This window comes from Scheffersomyces amazonensis (genome assembly GCF_036850825.1).
Source record: "Scheffersomyces amazonensis strain UFMG-HMD-26.3 chromosome Unknown RJT21scaffold_3, whole genome shotgun sequence".
Classification (NCBI taxonomy): domain Eukaryota; kingdom Fungi; phylum Ascomycota; class Pichiomycetes; order Serinales; family Debaryomycetaceae; genus Scheffersomyces; species Scheffersomyces amazonensis.
The window spans coordinates 1,470,338-1,491,939 of record NW_027042743.1 but is presented as its reverse complement, the minus strand read 5'-3'; the positions used below and the strand labels follow the sequence as shown (position 1 = coordinate 1,491,939).

General features: G+C 38.8%; 4 protein-coding genes and 1 non-coding gene across 5 annotated transcripts; 3 read left to right on the top strand and 2 right to left on the bottom strand. All coding sequences in view use genetic code 12, as the record gives it.

The window, feature by feature from the left end:
* Positions 1-3: 3 nt before the first annotated feature.
* Positions 4-1,307, top strand: PTC8 (Ptc8p). The gene has a single exon (XM_064883357.1). It carries the CDS (start codon positions 96-98, stop codon positions 1,254-1,256), a length of 1,161 nt encoding a protein of 386 aa, XP_064738760.1. The 5' UTR covers positions 4-95; the 3' UTR covers positions 1,257-1,307.
* Positions 1,308-13,451, bottom strand: MDN1 (AAA family ATPase midasin). Its single transcript, XM_064881770.1, has one exon. The coding sequence runs from the start codon at positions 13,357-13,359 to the stop codon at positions 1,381-1,383; it is 11,979 nt and encodes a 3,992-aa protein (XP_064738759.1). The 5' UTR covers positions 13,360-13,451; the 3' UTR covers positions 1,308-1,380.
* A 3,417-nt stretch (positions 13,452-16,868) lies between these two features.
* On the top strand, positions 16,869-16,950 carry RJT21DRAFT_t88. Its single transcript has one exon. It is a non-coding gene; the product is annotated as a tRNA-Ser (tRNA).
* Positions 16,951-16,976: 26 nt separating this feature from the next.
* RJT21DRAFT_35645 (uncharacterized protein) lies at positions 16,977-18,400 on the top strand. Its single transcript, XM_064884280.1, has one exon. It carries the CDS (start codon positions 17,199-17,201, stop codon positions 18,375-18,377), a length of 1,179 nt encoding a protein of 392 aa, XP_064738758.1. The 5' UTR covers positions 16,977-17,198; the 3' UTR covers positions 18,378-18,400.
* Positions 18,401-18,423: 23 nt separating this feature from the next.
* RAT1 (ssRNA exonuclease) lies at positions 18,424-21,493 on the bottom strand (the record flags this gene model as incomplete). The annotated part of the gene is made up of 2 exons (XM_064879820.1): positions 19,941-21,493; positions 18,424-19,904 (listed from the first exon to the last, which is right to left on the bottom strand). Exons 1-2 carry the CDS (start codon positions 21,460-21,462, stop codon positions 18,424-18,426), a joined length of 3,003 nt encoding a protein of 1,000 aa, XP_064738757.1. The 5' UTR covers positions 21,463-21,493.
* Between the last annotated feature and the right edge of the window lie 109 nt (positions 21,494-21,602).

The following is a 21,602-nucleotide window of genomic DNA, read 5'->3' as shown; positions in this document are numbered from 1 at the left end:
TTTTTGTGCCGCGCAAAATTAGACCGAATTACAAAATCCGGTCGGACCATCCTCTCCACATATCATCTTTACTAGTTGTATTCACCAATAAATAGATGAAAATACTTAGACTGATAGTGCCTAAGATACTGACACATGGGGCCATACGGAATGTGCGAAATTCCAGTTCAAAGACCTTGTTTAATGGTGCCAGAAATTACTTTTTATCATTTGGAAAGCCCGATGTCATCGCTGATGATGAAGATATAGAAATCCCTTACATTCAATATCCAGTAGTGACTCGAGAACAGATGCGGAAGGTGATTCGAAATGATAAGTTTAAATTCGACTTTGCCTATTCATCATTTGCTTATCACAGTATAAGTTCTCTCCCATTAATTCATTCACTATCTGATTTAACAGAACCAACTCAACTTACATCTTTATTACCAAGAAGACGACCTCATGGTTCACCATCTGATACTCTTTCTATTCGGGCAGGTGATGATACTATGTTGGTGTCTCCTACCATTTTAGCCGTGGCCGATGGAGTGTCGGGATGGGAAGATAAGGAAGGAGAAGATCAATGTTCTTCAGGAATCTGGTCTCGATCGATGGTAGAAACCTTTTCACGACTCATGACTGAGTATCGGATAAGTCATTCACCGCATCTACTTAAGAGACGAGACATTAATCAAATCTTGGATGATTCATTCTTACACACTCTGCATCTTATGGATCTTCAGAATCTTCAAGGTTCTTCGACTCTCATATTGGGGATGCTTAGTGGAGAATACTTACAAATGATCAGTATAGGAGATTCCAAACTTTATGTGGTTAGAGATGGAGAAGTGGTTATGACCAATGAAGTACAAATGGTATCTGAATTATGTCCACAACAGATTGGAACTCAGACATTAACTATCTTACCATCTTCTGCAGCATGGGTTAAATCTTTTAAACTTAAAGAAAATGATATCATCTTAGTATGTTCGGATGGACTTTCCGATAACTTATATGATTGGGAGATTGTACATTATTTGGATGAATTCTTAAACATTAAGAAAGATAGTCTTAGTAGTGCAGCCAATAAATTACTCCTCAAGGCTAAAGAAGTTGCCTTTGATGATTTTGCATATACTCCATATAATGAGAAGGTTAATGCTTTACCCCATGAAAAGTATGGGAATAATTCGAGTGTGGGAGGGAAGTTGGATGACATCTCTATCTGTTTGGGGCGAGTCAAGTTGAATAAGAATGAAGTAGTAGTGAAGTAGTAGTAGTAGTTATACTTTATACACTATATAGTAATACAATTAATACAGAATACTTAATATACTTTTATCTAATAGTTGATAATTACTTTTAATCTAATTCTATATACACTTACTATACACACCCCTAACGTGCCAACTCAGAAAAGTACTGGCGAAGAATCAAGGCCAACATCTCGGGAAGCTCAGCTATATCTCTGACAATCACATAGTACTCAAATGGGAAACTATCCAAATACTTATCCACCTTAAGACTCATTCCTCCGGCTTCATCACTGACATATCTTACTTGACTCATATCTAAGATGGACTCATTACTATTAATTCCATCCATAACTACAAACACCATCATAATCTTTTCTTCTCGAGCTTTACGAACAAGTCGTTGAACTGTTTCATGATCTTCACATACTCCATCGGAAAGAATAATCTGTAATTGCCACAAGTCGGCCGTAATAGAGGCTCGACTGGCTTCAAAGATATCAAGTGAACTCTTACAGAGTTGTTTAATATCTGTTCTTGATTGTTGGAAATCAAACCATTGGAATACCCGAGGTCCAGTGTCTTGACTAAACGGTTTATCAAATGGATGAACTACTTTAACATCCTCTCCAAATCTTACTACTGATAATCCTCCACTCTCTAATTGAGTAAGAGCTTTAGATACTAAAGCTATACTATGGAATGCTAACGAAGTAGATTTACTTTCACTCATAGATTTAGAATCATCTACAGCAATCATGATTTGATATTCTCTCTTGGATGGTTTGGTTCTTCTCAACCAAATCTTATCCTTTCTAAAGTCAGACGCAATATATGGAATAATTCTCTTCATATTAAGTCTCTTCCCGGTCTTATAGTCACCTCGTAATTTGGTGGCTAAAGTCGGTTCAAGAATGAGTCGAAGTTGTTCACAGAGTCCTGAAGAAAGCTCTAATGTGGCCCGTTCACTCTGCTTCCAAAGCTCACGAGCTTGTTCAATGTCTACTGGTGGTGTATCACTTGAATCGATGGTGATATCTCGGAATTTGGCAGCTTCTTCTTCAATGATATCATCCATCTCGTCATCCACAAGTGTACTGATGTCATCCTTCACATCTCTTCTTTCACCAATCAAAGCTCCTTTGGTTTGTCCCGAAGTATCACCAGACGCATTCTCTGCATCTGCATCAGCTTCGGCTTCTTCTTCTTCTTCTTCAGCTTCAGCTTCATCTATTTCCATATCTTCACCAGCGTCTTGGGCTTCTTCAGTAACTGGCTCTTGATTCTGGTCAACTTCTTCATCATCAATGGCCATATCCTCATCAATCTTTTGGATCTGATCAGTATCAGCAGCTCCAAGTGCCTGAGTATCATAGTCAGCATTCTCTCCTTCCACATGTTGGAATTCATCGGGTCTTTCAGCCACGGTTTCTTCTGTCTTGGCAGTCTCTTCTTCTTCATATACTTCCTTGATTTCTTGTCTTCTACGATGGAATTCCTTAAGTGCATCTCCTAATTGTTTAAGAGATTCCTTGGCAGATTCTCGAGCATCGTCAGGACTGGCTTCTTCTTTCATATCTTGTTGTTGAGCATCCATAGATGCAGACCCACTGGCTCCAATGTCATTGTTCTCATCAGTCACTTGGTTATCGGCTCCTTCACCTTTATCTCCAAACTCCTGCTTGACAGCAGACTCCATGTCGACATCATTATTGTCGTCATCATTTCCATCTGCTCCTTCGGCTGTCTCTTGATCAATTTGGCCATCATTGCCTCCTTCTTTGTCTTCGTCTTTGACCACAGACGCTTCTTCTTCTTCTTCTGGTTGTGGCTCTTGGTCTTCTCCTTCTCCTTCTTCCTGGTCTTCGTTGGCATCTTCATTGACCTGTGCATCTTCAGTAGCTTCTTGTTCACCTTCAGCATCTTCAGCGTCTTCAGCAGCTTCTTCTTCTCCTTCAGCCTCATGGTCTTCTTCTCTTTCCTTCTCCTTCTCTTCTTCATTCTCGTCAACGTCCATGTCGTCAAACTTCTCGGGCTCTTCGCTGTCTTCCTGTTCTGGCTCGTCTCCATCATCCAAATTCATATCATCTGGAAGATCCAATACTTCAGTCTCTGGCACATGATCATCCAACTTTTCTCCTTCGTCGTGGTTCACTTCGTCCTCCATTTCGCCCACGTCTTCTTCCTCTTCTTCGTCTCCTTCTCCCTCTTTTTCTTCTTCTTCTCCTTCTTCATTCTTTTCATCCGCATCATCGCCTCCCTCCTTCGGCTTCTGATCACTCTTCGCATCATCCTCATTCTCATTGGCTTCCATTTCATCATCATTTTGAGCATTATCCACATCATCAGACTCCTTCTCCTTCGAGTCCTCTTTGGCTTCTTCATCCCACATCTTCTCATCAACCGCATTCGGATCAAGATCATCGATATCATCTACTTCTTCATCCAACTCTTCTTCATCGTCTCCTTCATCTCCATCTTCCTTTTCTTGATCACTGGCTTCTTCCAACTCTCCAGCCATATCTCCTTCCATATCAACGGCTTCATTGTCGTCTTCTTCTCCTTCATCCTTCTCCTTTTGATCCTCATTGGGTTTCTGAGCATCCTCCGTCAAGTCATCATCCTGTTCAATATCATTTGAAGCATTGGTGGCTCCTTCTCCATCTCCTAATCCAGTTCCATCATGTAAATTCTCATCTTGTTTCTGTTCATTAGGAGGCTCTGGAGCACAGAATCCTTTAGTGGCTAAGACAAGTAATGCACTACTAAGAACATAAGTAGACTTCGACATGTCCCAGTAATTTTGTCGACTTTTACCAAGTACAACTTGACATAATTGTAAATAGTTTTCGACTATTGGTAACGTCACGGCGATGAGTGCCACCAGTTGCACTGAGGATTCACTACCGTGCTCGATATGACATAAATCATTCATAACTGATTCAAGTCGACTAATAATACGTTGCGTATGAAGGGCCTTAACATATTTGATAAGTCTCTGTTGAGACGTAGCCAACCACTTGTCGTCATCTTCCGAAATAGTACCGTCATTAACGGCAGTGGCCTGTTGAACAGCTACTAAGATGGAGTTGGATAAGTCCCGAAGGGATTGCTCTACTTGTGTGACAGTCGAGAGGGATGTCAACGAAGTAGAGGATGTGATGGAGGTGTTGAGCTTGATGTTGTGGCACCACCCAATGATACTGTCAGCTATAAAGGCTGTTGTAGGATACTGAGATTTCCACATCAGTAAAGCATCCATAAACTCAGTATAGACCGTACCGAACCGTTCAATAACTTCTTGTTCATGCTCAGTATACACCGGTCCAGTGATACCACCAATTTGAGATTGGAAACTGACAAATCGACTCTTAAAAGTATCAAACACTGCAAGTGTAACACTATGGCCACTACTGGCTACAGCCTGACCCACATGAATACAGAAATCAATGAGTTTAGGTACATAGTTAATAAAGGACTTGATCTGTTTGACAGTGAGCTGGATAGACTCTATCTGAGATGTCTTGATAAGTGATTGGGTAGTGGTAGTAGTCACATGCTGGAGATGAGTATACACTTTGCGTAACTCAGTTACGTTTCTTGCAAGACTACTGAGAGGATCTCTTTGCACTATAAGAGTATGCAAGAGATTCTCAGCAGCTGCAAGTCCTCTCTCTGCATCCGCCGGTGGCACATCTTCAGATACACTACCCACAGCAGCACGAAGTCGAGGAAGCATATCAAGAATACGCCAGTAGTACACGTCTGAGCCATTCAAACTGTCATCAAACACTGAGGTGTTGCTCATGATGGTTACCACACTCAGCTGGAAGCCAAGGGTCTCTTTCTTCATGGAGGTACTGACTCCAATCCGTCTCAATTCCTTCAAAGTGTCACTGAGTAACTTCCTCTTTTGGGTCTTGAGATTAGCCACCAACTTCTTATTCTTTTCAGTAGCAGTGGCAGGAGTTTCACGTTTAAGTTCATTCATTTGATCCACAATCTCATTGGCATACTCAAGCAATGATGGTACAGTATCCTCATTGATTTGCTTGACATAAACTGTCATGTTCTTATCAACCATCGATAAGTTCTGGAGTCTCTTAGGTCTATTGGCAAAAGATGCCACTTGTAAGCATACCGCCTGATACTCATCACTACGAACACTGCTAACAATGTGAGGGATTACGACTAAGTTTGGTTCTTCAACCTTACCAGAAAGTCCTGTTTCCACCATATCATTTACTGGCTGAGAAAGTACAGAACGGTACTTTCTAACAATCTTATACAAACTATTATGAGACCGACGAGCACTCTGCTTAAGAGCATCGATATTGACATCTTTCCAACTGGCAAGAAGTATAACTTCAGTAATATCTTTGCCTAATTTAAGTTTACTGGCTGCTAAGGATTCTTTAATAGCTGGAGTAAATTGATTATAGAAACTGATAAAGTTGGCAAGAGAAGTATCGACTGGTCCATGAGGGGCTATAACATGTATGTGACTATTGAAAGCTTTCAATAATTCAAGCTGAGACTCATACTCTCCATATGTAGCTTTACTCATAAAGATGTTGAGAGTACTCAAGAGTGAACTAGTTTGAACTTCTTCACCCGACAAAGTGGGGATGATGATGGCTTCAAACAAGTGGAACCACCATTTCCCAATATGTTTCTTAAGTTCTTCTTCTTCATAGTCAAAGAGTTGTTTCCATGTCGATAACTCAAGCTTTCTCCAACTGACTATCAAGTGAGTCAACTCATCGAAATGAGTCTTGAGAGACACTTGGCTGGAGGCATACTTTTGCCATTCGGCTATGTATGTATACAACTGCTCGATCTTCTGTAACACTCGAGTCATGGAATAGTTGGGAGGGAATAAGAGGAACTCCTGAGCTACTTGAGCCAAGTTCTGGAGAGTGGCATGTTCGGGCCATTCTGCCAAGAGTTTCAATACGTACCCCAACAAATTACTGACTAATTCAGTGGCCCGCTTGAACTCAGTGGTAGATCCATCTCGGTAGAAGTTGAAATCTGTCTGAGGAGTATGATAGTTGGTATAGGAATCAAACATCTCGGCTATGACTGAAGATAATACAGAGGCACTCATTTGGCTTCGAGATTCGCTGACACTTACCAATTTGGTACCTTCTCTAATAAGATCAGCTATGTCTGGTACTGCTTGATGTAAGAAATATTCCATATAAGTCTTGGCAATCATATAATAAGTATCATCTCTAGAGGCATTAGTAGCAGCACCGCCATTGGAACTGGCAGTAGCATCCACATCAAGAACTTGTTCATAATCAGGGAATAATTTCTTAAAGTCTTCTTCAGCATCTTCATCGACCTGGGTATGCTTATACAAACTACCCTTCTGTTGATTAAGCTCTTCTTCTTTCATTCTTCTCAAGGACCAACGGTAGTATAATGATCGAAGCGATTCGGCAAGCACCTGGTGATCATCATGAACAAACGAAAGCTTCATAAAATAGAGCATGAGCTGTTCAGGAGCATGGGAATCAATACCTAATTCCTTACTGAGCTGTTGACCCTTATAGAACAAGCTGGATAAGTGAGAAGGCGACAAGAATACTGAGGCATCTACAGCAGAAACTCCATCAAATGAGTGTCTAGATACCTCTACACTTTTAGCTATTTGAATCAATTGGAATCCAAGCTTGAGGGCATATACGTACCCAGTCACAATATCATTTATATCGGCATATAAGGGATAGTTTGTCTGTAAACGGACAATAAACTGAGATGAATTTCTCTGTAACAACAGACACATTTGAGAAGCCAAATCAGAGTCTGACAACTGGTCAGTCTGTTCTAAAAGGTCAGCAATGGCCTGTTCATCACCTGAGGATTCCATAAATGCATTCCATTCTTCAAAAAGTTGATCAATAGACTCATTCTTTCTAAACACTTTGGGTTTTAATGGCACTTCCAAGTCCTCTACTTTGGCAAGACTATCTTCAACTTTAGTGACTTCATCACCATTGCGAACAGTCCTAACCACTCTCCAGGCATCTATCACGTTGGTGAGATGCTGTTTCTGATCCTCAAACTGTTGGAAGTGGACATACTCCCTGATAGCAGGATCAGTAGAAGAGCTAGGGACAAACAAATGAAGAGCTCCACAGGCAAACAACACCCAGGCCTTCCCCAAGCGGGAAGTATTTGAACCAGAGCCACTCACAAGGTATAAGGAGGGTCCCAAGTACTTCTCAATCACCAGGTAAAAGAAGGAATTGGTGGACTTAAGTAATACTTCAATCAAAGTGGCAATAGACTCACCAGTATATTCATAACTAGAGATATATTGCAAATCATGAGGGGCGTATGAATCCCCATGAGCTTCGGCAAACTTAGTGATCCATACCACAAGAATATGAGCAAAGAGTTGAGTCTGGTTCGTAAGAATCGACTGAGAATTACCTCCAAGTTCTCCCATGAGTGTCTTCATATCCACAAGCACTTGTGGTAAGTACTTTCCAGGCTGACCTCCAAGCTTAGCAACCTTGTTCAATAAAGATTGGGCGAGTCCATTGGTAAAGTAAGGACCAGTGAATGAATCCTGTTGAATCCAGGAATGACTGAGTACAGCAGGATATGGTCTAAATTGATCAGAAGTCAGTAGACCAAGCAATTCTCGCGTAGGAGTAGAAGCCATAAAGCTCAATTGAATAAGCTTTTCATTATCACCTCCAAAGGTCATGGCCGATCTGAGATAGCAGCAGATGAGAGAGAATTCATACTCAAAGTGATTATGTCTGGTAATGATAAATGTATCGGATACAGCCTTCAAGTTGGCTATACCCTTAGTTAAAGTATCATATAAAGCGGCAAATTCAGGTGATCCAATTGTTCCTTGAACTATGGACTGATACACATCGACTATCATGGCTCTGAACTCATCAATGGTACTTCTAGACTCAACAAATTGAGCCTTGGCTACTTCATCAAATTGATGACAAAGTTCAAATAACATCAAGGCATCTGTCCAACCCTGATGAGTATGAGGATAGTTATTTCTAAAGGCAGACCAAAGAGTATCCATTGACTGACCAGTAGTGAGTTGAAGACGTTGTCCAAACTCGGCTACAATCAGATTAAGTTGAGGTAAATGACGACTTATAACTTCAATACTTTGACAACTATTACTCCATTCTACTACCATATCCTGATAGATACGAACTTGAGATTCGTTCTGGGTATGACTGCTGGTCCATAAACCCTGCCACATGAGTTGTAAGTGGACAAGTGCCTTATACACTGACTTATCAGTGAATATACTGTGTAAACTATCATTAAACACGGTATCAATGAACAGAACCAATTCCTTCAAGAATTTGAAAACAGCTAAACGAGGAGGTACCTTAATGTTTCTTCCCAAAAGATGAGCTGCTGACTTCTCTACATATGACAAGTCACTAATCTTGGCTTCCATAGCCTTAGCCTGGGTGATGTCTACTAATTGTTGACTATGAATCATATTGATAATCACCAGAAACAAGTCGGTAGACTCAGCCATAGTAGACTCTGGAGCCACTGTCAGCACCGCTGTGTTCAAGTACTCATTGACAAGTAAATGGATAGACTGAGTGGTGGTATAAGCAGCCAAATTATTGGCCACTACACTATTGGCAGATAATGAAGTAGAGTAGACGTTACCAATAACATTCAAAACGTTTCGAGTGGCCATAAACTGCACCAAATTGCACAAGTCCACGGCAGTGTTCTTGTACAGTTGCAGAAACTCTGAGCTGTTGAGAACTGTACTCTTCCAGGCATCGATATGCTGACAATCAGTGAGGGTAAGTACACTCAGAACAGCACTGAACATGTCCAAAGAACTAGCAGTAACACTACTTCTGCTAAGAACATCATCAACTGTGACCCACAGACGAGTGCGGGATTCAGTGACTGGGAGATACGACAGAGCAGTCTTATGGCTAAGCACATCATTGTCAAACTCCAGTGTCCGTTCAGGCATAGCCTCTAAGAATACTTCGACCCCTCTATTTCTCATGGCTCGAGATAACTCTCCGTACTTAGGATTGACAGTAAGGAAGAGTCGGAATTGGGGATGAGGTACAATGACTCGAGGAGTCCCATCTGGATTACTGCATTCATTAACAATCAATGAACCATTGGTCTCCAACAAAGAGTTCAACCGATCAAGCACCGATGGATTACAGAGGTTGGCATTATCAAGCACAAGCCAGGATCCTGACTCGACGGCTCGGATTAAGAGTCCATCAAACCATTCAAACTTAATGGACTGCTTGGCTCTGAGTTTCTTTAAAAGTGCTTCTGATTGGCTATACACCTGAGTCAATTGGACATTGACATTGTCATTGTCACAGTTGTGAACCAAATGGTGTAAGGAGGTATGGAAAGTGTGGTAGTTGGATATAGTGATACCCTGGGTGATATGTTCAAGTAGTTGTAAACATACGGCAGTCAACTCGAGGGATTCAACAAGTACTTGACTAAGGATATGGACAACTACCCCTTGAGTAATGTCTACTACCTTCATGACTTCTCGGGTAAGATCAACCTGCTCATATCCTCCAAGAATATCCATTGAGTCCACTTCACTATTCATAGCAAACTCTTCTAATTTGGCCCCTGCAGTATGGGCAAGGAATCGGACAAGTTCTGTCTTTCCTGCTTCTGTAGGTCCAGTAAGGATTAGTGGAAGGTTGAGGTTAACACATCGGATGGCTGTCTCAATGGCAGAATAGTTACATTGTAATGCCATTTGATTCAGACTATCATTAAACACTTCATTAGTATTTCTTAACATATATGCTCCTCTACTCTGGACATAGTTACTACTCATATTCCAGTAGTTATCATGAGTCTGTAATTGACCAAACACATCAACAAACAACTCAGTAGCTTTCTGCTTATCGTCGTGACTTCTGAATCGACTGGTAATGATCATAGCAAAGAAATCAGCCACCGATACAGACTCATTAATACTGTTACTGGTATACAACTCCAACCATCGAAGAGTATCTCTTAAATTGAATTCCCATGGACCACCTGAAGCTCCCCAATTCCGTTGAACCACTACCTGTTGTTCTAATTGGGATACATAACTGATAAGCTTATTGATTTGGATAGGATCCACTTGCGGATACAAATGTTGAGCAATGAGTCTCAAGTCCTCTTCCTTCAACGTATCCACATACACCACGTTGAATCTATTAACAAATGATTTGGGTAACCCTTTACGGCCACCTCCCTGATACTGAGGGTTCTGAGCTGCAAAGACTTTAAAGTCAGCATGACGAGGAAACGCTCTATCCAATTCAGGAATATATGCTTCTCCACGATGATCTAAACATGCATTCAACCCTTCAAGAACGGATTGAGATGCCAAATTCATTTCATCAAGAAGGACCCATTCACCCAATTGCATGGCTCTTAAGAAAGGAGCATCACGCCAAGCAAATTGTCCAGCAGTACCACCTTCTACTGGAGCATCCGATCCAAATAAATCTACAAGATCGGTTTGTTCCGATAAGTTAATTCTTACTAACGCATGTCCAGTAGCTTTGGCAAGAGCGGATACTAAACTAGTCTTCCCTACCCCAGGACTACCTTCAAGTAAAATAGGTTTAATTACTTGCATGGCTCTAACTACTCTCATAGCATTAGCAGCCGTAGTAGGGGCCAGAAGATTGAATGAAGAAGCACCTCCATCACCAATGACTGGGATAGAGAACATCCCCGTGGTTAACTGAGTATCACTAAGAGTCACTGGTACAGAACTGATATAATACGGTAAGAGATCAGTACCATAACAAGTCGATAATTCTCGTATACATTCAGCCCGAAGTTCCATCAACTTGACTTCATTCTCGGCCCAATGGGCAGTAGCATTAGTACCCAAAGCGTCGATAAATACCATACATGCTCCATTCAAGAGAGCTACAGGTTCAGTAATAGTTTCACTACAACTATTAATAAACTCTACCCAAGCAAGAATATCACGAAGAGATATAACTCCACTAGAGGCATTCCCACCACCGAATTTAGTAGCAAACCATTGAGAAAACTGCACAATGGCATCGACATAAACCTTATTGACAAGTTTATTCAGAACTATCTCTCTTACATCATCAAATGATTCCATAGAGGGAACCCATACTTCTGTGAATCTGTTTCTTAAAGCAGGCGATAACTCCTTCTTCCCATAGTCACCTCCTGGATTCATAGTGGCAAGAAATTCAAATCCTTCATTAGCAGCAATGAAAGAGTTATCAGTACCTTTCTCTGCCAAAAGGATGGTTCTTTCTGGTTCAAGAACGGAATTCAACCGTTCCAACACAGAGTCATCAGCCAATGAGATCTCATCGAGGAGAAAGAGTTGACCATCCTTCATGGCATGGATAAGAGGTCCATCGGCCCATTCAAAGAGGACATTGGCCCGATTTCTAAGCTGAGTGATGTCTTCATCGTGATGTTTCTCATGATCAAATCGAGTTAAAAGTTCATCTAATGTGACATCGGATAAACTCAGTAATTGGAAATACTCCGCTAATTTCTGTAAGAGTTGTCCACTAACTTCAGCTCGATTTCTGACTGGTCTTTGAGCTCCTAAAAGATCTCCAGTCTCAGTATTCTGATGGGCATTAACCGTAATAAGTTGTTTATTCATATACTGAGCAAGAATCTGACATACAGTAGTCTTCCCACATCCTGTTTCTCCTACCAATAAGAGGGGCTCTCTATACTTGAGCGATGTACTCACAAGCACAGCCAACCGTCTCATGGCTTTAGTCCAAACTATGGAAGAGTCTACTGCAAATAACGCTTTATCTTCAAGTTTCTCATAGTAAGCATCCATATCAAGAACTACTTTCATAACTCGTTCAATGGTTTGTTTAACCACTACTTTCTCCTCATGATTCCGAACTCTTTCGGCCAATAACATATACCCATTGGCTGCCAATTCTTCATAGCCTACAGCTTCTCTTTGAGCCCATCGGAACAAATCTCGAAGAGTTGCAAAGGAATTCTTCTGTTCAAAGAGTCGACTCAGTTGTCTTTGAACCAGTAATTGTTTATACACTTCGACAATCTTCTTACCATAAGATGGAGCAATTTGACACCGTTCCTTTAAGATGATTTCCAATTCATCTTGAGGAATATCATCGAAATGTAATTCCAAAAACCGATTTCTAAAGGCTCGAGATAATACTTTTCTACCTCCATATAATCCCGGAGGATTTTGAGTTGCAAAGATCATAAAATCGGGATGAGGATGAATTACTTCTTGAGTTTCTGGTATAAACAATTCTCGATTATCATCTAATAATCGATTCAATGCTTCTAAAACATCAGTAGGAGCAAGATTTAATTCATCAAGTACTAACCAATACCCCTTACGAAGGGCTTCTACAAGGACCCCCTCTTTAAAGGTTAACTTCCCAGATGAATCAGATACATAAGTACCTAAATATTCTTGTAAATCTGTATGTTCATGATTATTGATTCTAACAAACTTATGACCCGAGATAGAGGCCAAGTAATGAATCATCGAAGTCTTACCGGCCGAAGTAGGACCTTGCACAAGAATAGGAAATCGTTCTCCAGCTATGGCTCTAACCAAATTAAGCATATTCTTCTCTACAAATGGAGTAATGATATAATGAGGTTGATCAACTACTGGATCAGAACCCTGTTTAAGCCAATAATGTTTGAATTGAACATACTGCAGTCCATTTCTCGATGGTTGAGGAGGGATTTGGTGCATTACGGATTTGACATTCTTAAGTCTTCCCACCGTATACTTGGCAATAAGAGGTTGTAAGAGTTGTTCTGAAGTAGCATCCAATAACGTTAGGAATGACATACAGAACCCCTCATAAAGTGACCGTCTAAGGCCATAGATACTAACAATATCCAGGACATAGACAAGAGTTCTCGTTAAGGTTCTAATACTGAAATGAGGTCTTTGATTGGCCCCATCGACAATCTTATTGGTAGCAGAAAGTGTCTTGGCTTGTAAGTAAAGTTCAGCAATATCATTGCCTACCCATTCATCACCTAAGGCAAATCGACTAATATATTTATCAATAATTGCAAGTAAATCTCCCATATCCTGATCAGGCAGATGTACATATATCTCAGTGAATCGTGATCTTATACTTTGAGGTAAGTCTCGTTTACCTACATCGGTGGAGGGGTTCATACATCCAAAGAGTCGAAACTCAGGACTAGCAGCAATAGATTCAACATCACCTCGTTCAGTAAGTAGTAAGGATCGTTGAGCTACGGATTCCAGTAATAAATCAGCAATACTTTCTAAAGTATCCGGCGATGCTAAATTGATTTCATCCAACAATAACCAATCCCCCTGACGAACGGCTTTGACTAAGGACCCTTCGACAAACTTGAAAGAAAACGAAGTATCAAGAGACCCAGCCTTGAGTTCAAAGTCAGCTACTTCCAGTTCAAACTGATGCCATTTATGACCAAGGGCCAGTTTCTGATCATTGTTTAATTTCCGTTTCTTCTTCACACTTTCTGACTGATTAGTATCAAGAATATCCATGGCCATTTTAATGGCTTCTTTCCATAACTTAATGACATTCTTCCATTGACTCTTATTGAAACATTTGGCAAGTAATTGCGAGAATTTGGCATTCTTCTTCTCGGAGAAGGTGGCAGTAAAGAGTTCTTCAAATGTCTCTTGAATTGGAATGGCTATAGATTTAGCACTAATGGGTTTATAACCTCCAAGTAAATCTCCCAGTTCCGTCTGTTGTGATACATTGATTACTACAAGTTTCTTATTCATAAGTTTAGCCATTTGTTGGACAACGGTAGTCTTACCGGTACCTGTTTCTCCTACCAATAATGTTGGTTCAGTCATTTCTATGGCTACACCGATTTGTTCCATAAGTCTTAAGGAATGATTGGTTCGAGCAAATGATGTAACATTATGACTCTTCTTAGTTGAATTAACCGTTAATGATTTATTTAATACGGCTCGCCCTATACGAAGCTTTTCATCTTCATCAATAAGTAATGGTACATGATTAGCCACATAGAGTTGAACTCGTGAAGTGGGGATTTCAAGGGCTGCACCTATACTATTAATCAATGGAGTTAAAGCAGCTGGTTCAGTAATGGCACTTCCAAAACAATCAACGGCTTCAGAAAAGATCCCATCATAAATGGATGATTCCAATAATTGATCAGCACTAACAATCCCATGATTGACTAAGATCTTATTACATCTAGAACAGAATTTCACTAAGTCTCGGAACGAGATGACTCGAGGATTAGAACCTTTATTCAATGATACAAACGAACTGAGCGAATAGATACGAATCACTTCATCATAACATCGAATGAATGATTGAAGAAATCTCTGTAAAAGCGGGAATCGTCTATGTAATATGGCTACAAGTTCTTGTTCATTGGGGATATCTACTTTAACCTTATGCCATAATCTAGATCCAATTAAATCAGGCATAATATCTTTAGTAGAATCATTAGCAATTCGAATAGTGGAAATTAATTGAAATCCTGGTTGGGCCTTTATAACTTCTCCTCTAGATGGAATCGTAAGTTCTCGTTTCTCTAATAAGGTAAGTAATACTGATAATACTTCGGTAGGTGCCTTATCAATATCTTCAACCAATACCCATTTCCCTTCTTTAACAGCCGTGGTTAAAACACCGGCCATCCATTGGAAAGTTCCTGGTTTCTCTCCTGAAGAGTATGTTCCCAATAAGAGTTTGGCATCCGTTTGTTCACCCAAATGGATCTTAACTATCGAAGTATCATAATTCATTAATCGAGCCAATTCACTAATTAAGAATGTCTTTCCTGATCCGGCTTTACCATATACCATTACAGGTTTATTGGATTGAATGGTTATGGCAATATCTCTTAATGCAGCTACAGCAGAGTCGGTAGGGACAAAGTTGGATTGAATCACTTGCTGAGACGGATCTTGTGTTTGGTTAAAGTTGGAGATTAATATCCCACATACTGAAGTGACGGTGGGATGTAAATCTGATGCACTAATGGTAATTATTGTTGATGAAGGAATTATATCTGTAATGACTGTATCTGTAACTGATGGTAAATTGGTAAAGTTGGCAAGTCTCTTGGCTTCTAACAATGCTAAGAATCGATAGTCGATATCCTGATCATTCTCATAAGTTCCAAGCACTGGTTGACTACCAATATGGTGATCTATTAATCGTTGTTCGGCTGCTTCTGATAAATTAAGGAAGATGGCTAATACTTTAATGGCTAAGAATTTCGATACAGCAAAGTCGGTGGTATTATTAGTACTAATAATGGAATATAACACTTGAGGATTTATAGTAGAATTGAACCGATGACGATCGAACAGGATTAATCTATAGAAGGAAAGTAAGATGACTTCGAGCTCGGCCGAGGATACAGATGAGTTTGTCAATAATCGTTCAAATATGGCAATGGATGAAACAAAATGCTCGGTAATGTTGATAGACTGATGGTACACTCGAATTATACGAGCTAAGGTAGCAAGAACTATAGTACCGGGAATAGTAGTAGTAGTAGTAGTAGAAAACTTCTCTTCAAACTCTGAGTACCTGTGTGTCCACCGGGACACTAAGTCAAGAAAGATATCATGACATGAATAGAGTACTGGTAATACAGTAGAAGTTTGTAATGCAAATAGTGCCAATTCATCTAAATTTTCACTAACTGATTTAGACTTTTCAAAGGCATAGAGCCTAGGAATTGACCTACCGGAATTAGTTTCTCGGTATTTGTTGTACAACACCTCTGCACGCGTGGGACTGAACGTCACAGTATCACTCATAGTGGTTTACTGTCGTGTGGTAGTTGTTTAATTGAATTGTTAAAGGTTGTCTGTTAACTATGGGCTATTAAAATATTTCACTTTACTATGCGATGAGCGAGATGGTCCTGCACAGATGGGTGCAAAATTAGTAGCAGTGAAGTACACTGATCAATTACGATGTTGTGAAGCTCCGATAATTATGGCCACTTCCCCTTCTGGTTTGAAATGACTGTTTGAGAAATACGTATCTCCGAAAATTATACAGACTAATATGGTTTAAGTTGTATTATTAGATGTTTATCTAATAGAGATATCTGAAAATTGTCAAATTGTCAATAGTGCACGCCAATTTTTATTTGCACCTACCTTTCTACACATTTGGTTAAAGTACTATGTTACTATGTGATGTTAATGCTATGTGTAGTAGAGGGAATATCTGGGAAAATCATGAAAATCATGAAAGTCATGAAAAATACATAAGTCAACATATGCAAGAGTTGAGGTATATGTGATTAGGTATGTTAAGTACATTACTTGTTTAAGTAAAAGTTTTGCGAAAATATTTTGAAAATAGATTAGAATTAATAAGTAAGATTTATTCAATAACAAAACTATTTATGACTTTAAAAGATAAAGAAGTAGAATTTAACTATTTCTAAAGTTGCAAAGGGATGCAAAACAGTAAAAACTTTCTAGATGCAAAATAAGGCACGTGATCAAAAACGTGAAATTCGCGTGACTTTCACGTGATTTTTAAATTCTCTCACGCACTGAGCTCCTTGATTTTCACAATAAAAGGCAACTTGTCCGAGTGGTTAAGGAGAAAGATTAGAAATCTTTTGGGCTTTGCCCGCGCAGGTTCGAATCCTGCAGTTGTCGTCATTTTATTTTTTTTTAATTTTTAACTTTTGTAGTTATACTAAACTAGCAATTGATAGGTAAGTTTAAGCAATTGGTTGTAATCGATTAGTTAAAAGGATTCTCCGAGTGTCATTGAACCTGAATTAATGCTGAGTAATTTACAGGGTATCCACACTTTTAATTGAGGCAATATAAAAGTCATTATAAAAGTGCGATAAGCTCCACAACTCCATAACCACAAGAGCCATTGATACTACAAAGTTACTATGACATCCACTACCAAAGACTTAGTGTATATAACGGGAACTAGTCAATTGGTTCAGGTAACCAGTGACACGTCTTATGAGTTGGTTGTTACTAAAGCCGATGCCGATCTGATTGGTACGGAGATCCCTCGGCTCCAAAGTTTACCAACTCATTTAACTACCAATAAAGTGGTGATATTAGACTCGGTCAATTCGGGAACAGGTCGTCTGACTGACAAGAATCTATATGAACAACTAATCAAACCTTTATTCGATAATGTTTTAAGGGTCAAACATGAGTATATAGCTACGGTCTCGGCCGAGACAATTACTGAGTATGCTCATAAATTTGATAATGATGAACCAACTACGATCATCTTTATAAGTGGTGATACTTCAGTTAATGAGTTTATTAATGGATTAGAAGAATCTCAACACTCATCAACTATCACTATATTCCCATTCCCCTCAGGAACAGGTAATAGTTTGGCACTTTCAATAGATCTTACTGATGAAGTGAATGCTCTTCAGAAATTAATAACCTCTACTAAAGTATCACCCCTAAACCTCTATGAAGTGGAATTTCCTAAGGGATCATATTATTTAGTGAGAGATGAAAAGACTACTGAAATTACTCAACCATTAAAGTTTTTAGTAGTATTATCATGGGCTTTCCATGCATCACTTGTAGCTGATAGTGATACTCCGGAATTAAGAAAGTTTGGTTTAGAACGATTTAAGAAAGCGGCATTTGCCAATTTAGAACAAGAACAAAAATATGAAGGTGAGTTCATTATTAATAATGGACAAACAACAATTCTGGGTCCCTTTGCTTATTGGTTAATTACTGCTTCTAAGCGATTTGAGCCTACGTTTGAGATTCTGCCACAGGGAGATATCCTTGAGGATAGTTTATATCTTGTTTCATTCAATACTGAAGATAATGGAACATATATTATGGATATAATGGGGAAAGTATATAGTAATGGTAGTCATATTAATGACCATAGAGTTAGTTATAAGAAATTACAGAAACATGATACTCTAACTCTTAAAGCCAGAAACTTAATATCTAAACAAAAGAGAAGATTCTGTTTAGATGGGAGTATTATTGAGTTACCTGCTACAGAAGAAACTGAATTGAAATTTTCAGTTTCCGATAATGTATACAAGAATAGGAGTATTTATATAATCAATTAGACTAATTCGACTAATTTAATATATTGATATATTAGTTAATATAGTACTATCTTCTATATCCATTTCTACCACCTCTGCCAGGAGGGGGTAAGTAGCCAGTCCGACTAGACTCATTGGATGGGTTTCCATTAGAGTGTTGTCTGTTTTGGTTAGGATATCTGTTGTTGCTATAGTTATTGCTGTAGTTATTACTGTAGTTATTATTGTTACCGTAGTTATTGTTACCGTAGTTATTGTTACCGTAGTTATTGTTACCATAGTTACCATTACCATTGCCATTATAGTTATTGTTATAGTTATTACCATTATTATAATTACCGTTATTACCATTGTTATAGTTACCTCTATAGTTCCCTCTGTAGTTGGCATTGGTTCGGTACGCCGATGAACTTTGCTCATAATAGCTGGTCTTATTCTTCATATGTTCAATAAATGATCTGAATCCTCCTCTCCGCATATTATACGCAAGGTATAATTGCTTACCAGAAGGTCCTTCATTGACATAACCACTATTATCTTGAGGACTATTGAATCGTCCATATCCACCCCTTTGACCATAAAGCATGGAATTCTTATCATCTTCAGTTAACACTTTGAGATGTGAGATATAACCATTCAATAACATTGATTTCCCCGGCTTTTTAGGAGGCATATGATAAATAACTTGAAGATATTCACTATTAGAAATATCTGGTAAAGCACCTTGTCCCAAGGGGAATTTCATTTGACCTTCAAGGGTATGTTTGTTAAATTTACTGGCAATACCTCCAAGACCACTTTTTGCATTATGGAATTGTATAGTTCCATCTTCATTACTATATAAATTATCAATAAATCGTTTATAATTCTTATTATGACTGGATATAAATAATACATCATGTTTATTAGTGTTTCGATCAGTTTCATCTTCTGTTAAAAGTGGATATACTGAATGTACAGCCTTAAGTAATCGAGTTTCATCAATAAATGGTAAAAGAGGAATCCCCTGCCAACTCATCTTTTGTCCATTCATATCAATTTTAAATTCTTCTGGATAAAAATCAATGATTTCACTATTAGGATTACTCATTAAATCTCGAAATACTTCTGGTAATGTATGACCTGATGCTGCCGGTAATACTGACATTAATTGTTCAAATGGTCGGAAGGGAGTTCCTAATTGAAACTTAATTCCTTCTTCTCCAATAATATCATGAACATTACATATATCTGCTGCAAATGGCGCATAATGATAAGGATAATACCATTGCCATGACGGACATCCTTGATAATAATAAAGTAAAACCCATGATATACCTTCAAGATATGATCGAACCACATTGCGTCTCACTTGTTCAATCTCTTCATCTGATTGGGCATGGAATTTGGTTTGATAGTATCTCTTTCTATAACCTGGTTCCCATAATTTGACATCTCCTGGGGCTACATCATCTTCTGGTTCATTAGTATTAGCATTAGTATTAGATTTATTATCATCATCTAAACGTCTCTTTTTAGTATTATCTTCTTCTTCTACTTCGATTTCGGCTTCAGTAGTACTGTCTTGAGAAGTTTCTTCATCACCTTCGGCTTGCTTGATGGCTTCTACTGCACTAATTCCACTTCCACTTCCACCATTAGATTTTCTAGCATCTAATAATTTCTTTAAAGCAGATGCTGCATCGGCATTAGACATATTGGCTTTGGTTATAATGTCTCGATTATGAACAATATCTTTATTAGATAATTGTGCATACCCTTCAACAAGTTGTCCAGTAGTAGTCATTAATGGCATATTAATATCAGCCAATAATGGAGCTTTATCATGACCCTTTGATACTTGAGATGAATAAATACTCTTCATCTTCTTTTCTTCTTCTTGCATAAGCTTTCTCCGTTTATGATTTTCTTCTCTTCTTCTTTCATTCTCTCTTCTCTTTCTAAAAATATCATCTTCTTGATTGGCTAATGATGCCATTAACTTTTCTACTGAATCCAAATTTAAATTACCATCACAAGTTAAATAATCCTTTAAATGAGGTAATAAACGTTTCCAACAGGTGACAAGAATATCAATCCCATTATCTCTAACATCTAAACTTGGCATATGAGGTAAGAAATCATTACCAACAAAGAAACACATGAAAATCCAATCATCAATGGCTCTTTCTAAATCAAATGGGAACATTAATTGAGGATTATATAATTCAATCGCCAAATATTCTCGTAATACATTAATATGAAGCCATAAGAATGGTTTCCGTTTATCTCTTTCAGCAATGGCAGCTTCTTGTTCTGATGTAAGACCTATTTGATCTGATACAGTCATTCTTTTATCTTGATTAGCAAACACATCTTCTCTCAAGACTCGGAAGTGAGGCTCATGTGTGGCCAAACCCAAGAAGATTAAATCGGCATCTAATCCATAAATACAATGTCTAGTATTTGGATCATATTGAGGGTCCAGACGTTGAGATCTTATAAAATTCATAAGCTTATGTTCTCCTTCACCAGGGACAGTTGCATCACTAATGATTACTTGTAAATCAGCCCAAGCTGGATCACTAGCTAACTTATAAGCCACCCAATATCTTAAAGCTTCTGCCAATCCATTCATGAATGGAGTACCAGGAGTAATGGCATTAGAATCCCAAGATTTCTTCTCCTTAATAGATTTATCAATTATTTCTCCTCGTAATTCTCGCTCTTTAATATCTCGAGCCTTCTCTTCTTCAGCAATCTTAGCATCTTGAGCTGATCGAAATCTTCTAGCTCTCTGTTGATTCATCTTAGCTCTTGGAGCTACTCCATCTACCGCTATCATTAATACTTTTCTTGGTCTAGCCATCATAAGTACTCGATCTGTATAAGTGAAAACGTCTAAGAACATTTCATCTTCAGTACTTGGAGCTGGCTTATGTTCAGGATGAGAACATGGATGTACAATCCCATTCATATCAAGATATAAATTATCGGTTTCTCCGTTGGGGTTCCGATCAGAATATTTAGCTCCACCAATTTCTTCTTCAACATCTTCTTCTATTACAGGAGAAATGATTTTGGGATACTTTCTCGATAACCATCGGAATAATGCAGGAACACCCATTCTAACTAAGTGTAGGTAGAATTTAAGGATGTTTCTTAGTGATGGAGGAGTTTTCATCGGATGGATATTTCACTTTTTAGATGAGCTTATGTGTAGGAGGAGGAGACATTGTTGCTGCGACATTGATGTCGTACTACTTA